Source organism: Micropterus dolomieu, linkage group LG12, assembly GCF_021292245.1.
Source record: "Micropterus dolomieu isolate WLL.071019.BEF.003 ecotype Adirondacks linkage group LG12, ASM2129224v1, whole genome shotgun sequence".
Classification (NCBI taxonomy): domain Eukaryota; kingdom Metazoa; phylum Chordata; class Actinopteri; order Centrarchiformes; family Centrarchidae; genus Micropterus; species Micropterus dolomieu.
In genome coordinates this window covers 26,362,304-26,366,400 of record NC_060161.1, presented here as the reverse complement: position 1 = coordinate 26,366,400, position 4,097 = coordinate 26,362,304, and the positions used below count along the sequence as shown (strand labels likewise).

General features: G+C 41.7%; 1 protein-coding gene across 1 annotated transcript in view; it reads left to right on the top strand.

Moving 5' to 3' along the window:
* LOC123979875 overlaps nt 1-2,856 on the top strand; it is a 6,135-nt gene extending 3,279 nt beyond the window's left edge. The window contains exon 6 of the mRNA XM_046063984.1: nt 2,581-2,856. Within this exon, the coding sequence (XP_045919940.1) occupies nt 2,581-2,856 (276 nt within the window). The remainder of the gene's footprint in view (nt 1-2,580) is intronic.
* Nucleotides 2,857-4,097: the final 1,241 nt, after the last annotated feature.

Below are 4,097 nucleotides of genomic sequence, written 5' to 3'. Positions count from 1 at the left end.
GCTTTCCGATTCTCTTGTAGCCCATCCCAGCCTTGTGCAGATCAACAATCTTGTCCCTGATGTCCGTAGAAAGCTCTTTGGTCTTGCCCATGGTGGTGATGTTGGATGCTGGTTGTTTGGGTGTTGACAGGTGTCTTTTATACAGGTAACGAGGTGAGGCAGGTGTATTTGATGTAGATAATTGGTTGGGATTGGAGCTGTGTCGTAAAGAAAGACTAACTGTCTTGTAGGAGCCAGAATACTTGCTGTTTGGTAGGGGGTCATATACTTGTTTTTCCTCATCAGATGGTTATCAATTTTTATAAATTCATATGATGTGATTTTCTGGAATTTTCTTTGGGATTCTGTCTTTCACTGTTAGAATGTACATATGATTAAAATTGTAGATTGTTGCATTCTTTGTAAGTGGGCAAACCTGCAAAATCAGCAAGGGGTCAAATACTTTTTTCCCCCACTGTATTATGGGCCTGATTTACTAACATCCTGAATAAAGAGTACTAAATTGCGGGTGCACTCTAAAATATTGCACGTGCAATTTTAAGAATAACTAAGAATTATTGCGCAAATGACAACAGGTGCAAACACAATGGAGGTGGGAGTATTTAAATGAGGGTTTTGCGTGTTTGCACCCGAATGTTATCACTCGATTGAATGGCCGTTATCAGTGGTTATCAGCCCCATAGATATGGGTCAGAAGGGCCCTACTGCACCTACTGGAAGGTTCAGAAGGCCGTTGTCATCCATTCACATGGTTAATCACCGATACGAAGCGGGTGGTGTTTTAATGGTTTCCGCCATGGATAGTCAGGAGGGAAAGTAGCCTGACCGTAAGCGAAAAATGAAACTGGACCACGCTCCTCTCACTTATTCGACCACCTGCGCTCAGTCATTTCATCCACCTATGCCTCTCAAATCCAATCACATGCACTCACATATATAAGCTGTCTAACCCGTTTTCACTCCCGTTTCTCAGATCTCACATCCCTCCCACCCAAACCCTGCTTGTTTCACACCGCGGTGAAGTTAGTTTTAAGTTGGATATTCGACAGACATTCACCCAGGATCCAGTGACGGCTTTTTAGTCAGTTCACCCAGTGACGGTTGTATAAGTGCGGTTAGCTCACCTCTGATGGCTCGCTTTTAACCAACGGGGGTTAGCTTAGGGACCATTAATAAATTACAATTGTGAGAACAGTGTTATGGGAAAATCATTATTTATTTCAATAGCGTCCAAGTCATGTGACACAGGGACTTCAAACTAATGCCGAATTGTAGTACTACACTGGACAAATGAGACACACCCCTTCATATTTGATTTGAGTGCATTTTTTATTTTATATTAATATTTATTCATAATTTATGGAAAATAATGCCTTTTTTTTTCAATAGCGTCCAAGTCATGTGACGCAGGGACTTCAAACCAATGCGGAATTGTAGTACTAGACTAGGCAAATGAGACACACCCCTTCATATTTGATTTGAGTGCATTTTTTATTTTATATGAATATTTATTTATATTTTTTTCTTCAATAGATTCCATTTCAAATGATTCAGGGACTCAAAACCAATGCCGAATTGTACTACTACCCGTTACACATATTACACACCTCTTGTACAACTGCAGTCAACCACAGTCATTTTCTTCCACAGCATTGAGCAGTTTCAAAGAAACACTTTATTTACACAACGGACATTCCCAGTTTCCTTTCTTTGCCTCTTCATATTGTGTGCTGTCCATTTCCACACACTGAGCATGGAACCACCGTTCACAGCCATCACACTGGACCTGTGGAATTAAAATAAATCTTTCGTAACATATTTATATATATATATTTATTTCAATGTCTGTTGCTTAGATGTAGAGCGGTTGTCCACTACATGGAAGATATATGCCCCCTCTGTATTTGCTCAGAAGGCTGTGCCATTGTTGTGTGAGTGTGTGTGAACGAGTATTAGTTTCTTTCTCATCAGCAGTTGGCACCTTTCATGTATTTCTCTGCCATCATTGTATGAATGTGTGTGTAGATGGGTACCAATAATCTTCTTAGCGGTTATAATCACCCACTGCGGAGCCCTTTTGTCCTGGTGCCGTGCACATCCCATGCCAGGTGGTGAGGTTTCCAGTCAGGATGCTTTCTATGGCTTCTCTATTAAAGTTGACAAGAATTTGGCATGGGAATGTAGAGTTCTTAAGCTTCCTTTAGAAATTAATTTATTACTTATATAAAGTAGCCTAATATTTATGACTGCCCTCTGTCCTGGGTGAATGTCTGTCGAATATCCAACTTAAAACTAACTTCACCGCAGGCTTGTACCGCTTTTTTAATGGGAACTCTAACAGGTATTGAGGAGCAAGTGTAGCTCAATTTCTGCGATCAGTAGATCACTGAATACCGGGGTATGATACCTTAGAACCACCAGCAGGTAGGCACAAAATAAGACAAGGACACATGTATTTTAGAGAATGTGTAATTTAATAATCATTGTGTAGCTGTTTAATTCCATTTAACATTTCTATATACTGTATGTGAAGAGTCTTCCTCAGAAGTTCGGCCATCCCCACCCCAATCCTCAAATCAGCCGTCAACCAGCACCCATCAACAGCCTGCAAAGCGCCCCGATTATGAGGACATTGATGAGGAGTGGCTGCGGGAACAGAGGACGCAGTCTGCAGTCCTTGAGAATAGCACATTGCGTATTGTACAGGAGATGCAAGCGGTCTCCTCTCAAGCTCGAGCCATTGCAGCTCACACCAGGCAACTCGTCAGCGCTGTGACTGCTCTGAGCATGTCCATAAATGCTCTGGCTAGAGGTGTCGAAGAAGGGCTAGGCTGTGGTGAGGTCACTGAATCCTAGTCCTCCCCAAGCGGAGCAGCCGGGGAGTGGAGAAGGGAGCACTGGGGGAGAGACACGCAACCTGCGTAAAAGAAAAAAGACAGGTGAAAATGTACTTTTGATGAAAAGACGGAAACAGATAAATAAAAGTGAATGAGAAGTTTTTGGATAAGAATGACCACAATACATATCTTTAATCATGGTGCTTTCAGTGATAAAGATTATTGAATGGAAAGAAAAATGAATACATAGCCTACCCCAAAAGGCGCATGTGAAATTATTTTGAATAAGGTTGGTGCGTGTCTGCAATCCTGCAGCATTGGGTTGCTGCCCCTCATTGGGGTCATTGTGGTCATCCTCCTCCTCAGTTTCCATGTCATCATGCTCTAACCCGTGCTGTTCGGCAATGTTGTGCAGACAGCAGAAGACAACCACAATCTGGGCAACCTTTTCTGGCCTGTACAGGAGTGCTCCTCCAGTGCGGTCCAAACAACGGAACCGGCTCTTCAGGACCCCTAAAGTTCGTTCAACAATATTTCTTGTGCAAATATGGGCCACATTGTACCTATGCTCTTTTGGTGAGGTCGGGTTCAGTACAGGTGTCAAACGAAAGGGCTGTAGAGGGTATGCGCCATCACCTTAAATATAAAAACGTATGAACTGATGTGACATAAATTGTTTTCTTTCATGTGTGATGGAAATTTGATATTTTACTGTGTTTACTGTTTCACCCTGCATGCTTCATCAGAATAGACCAATGTTTCACTGTGTGGTATTTGATTATTTTATTATGTTACAGCTAGAAGAAGTTTCCCATGGGAAAGATGCTCGTTAGAGAGTTTTCTTATCAGACTGTCCTTGATAGGCCTTCATCTCAGGACAGTTGGGCCCCACTCCCTTCCTCCCTAAGATAGCCGCGTAATTCACCTGTTTCTTCACTGGCTCTTGGTCTTACACTCTACAAACTGTTTGCACTCTGTATATCTGTCTGACCCTTTGCAAAGAATAAAACCCTTAAAAGACGTCTGAATTGGACTCTTTATTTCAGAAATTTAAGGTTTAATTTCACATGGAAAGAGGCAGATTATTCCACACTGTAGGTATCACCCCATTTTCATTGTGCAATATCCTTTTGGATCAAATTCTCCTTTTAAGGAGACCCTTCCCAGTTTCCTGCAGCCTCTAAGCTGTTTGCCTACAGTGACCTTATAAATTTGATAAAAACACAAATAAAGATCACTTTAAATTCAATTCAAATACAC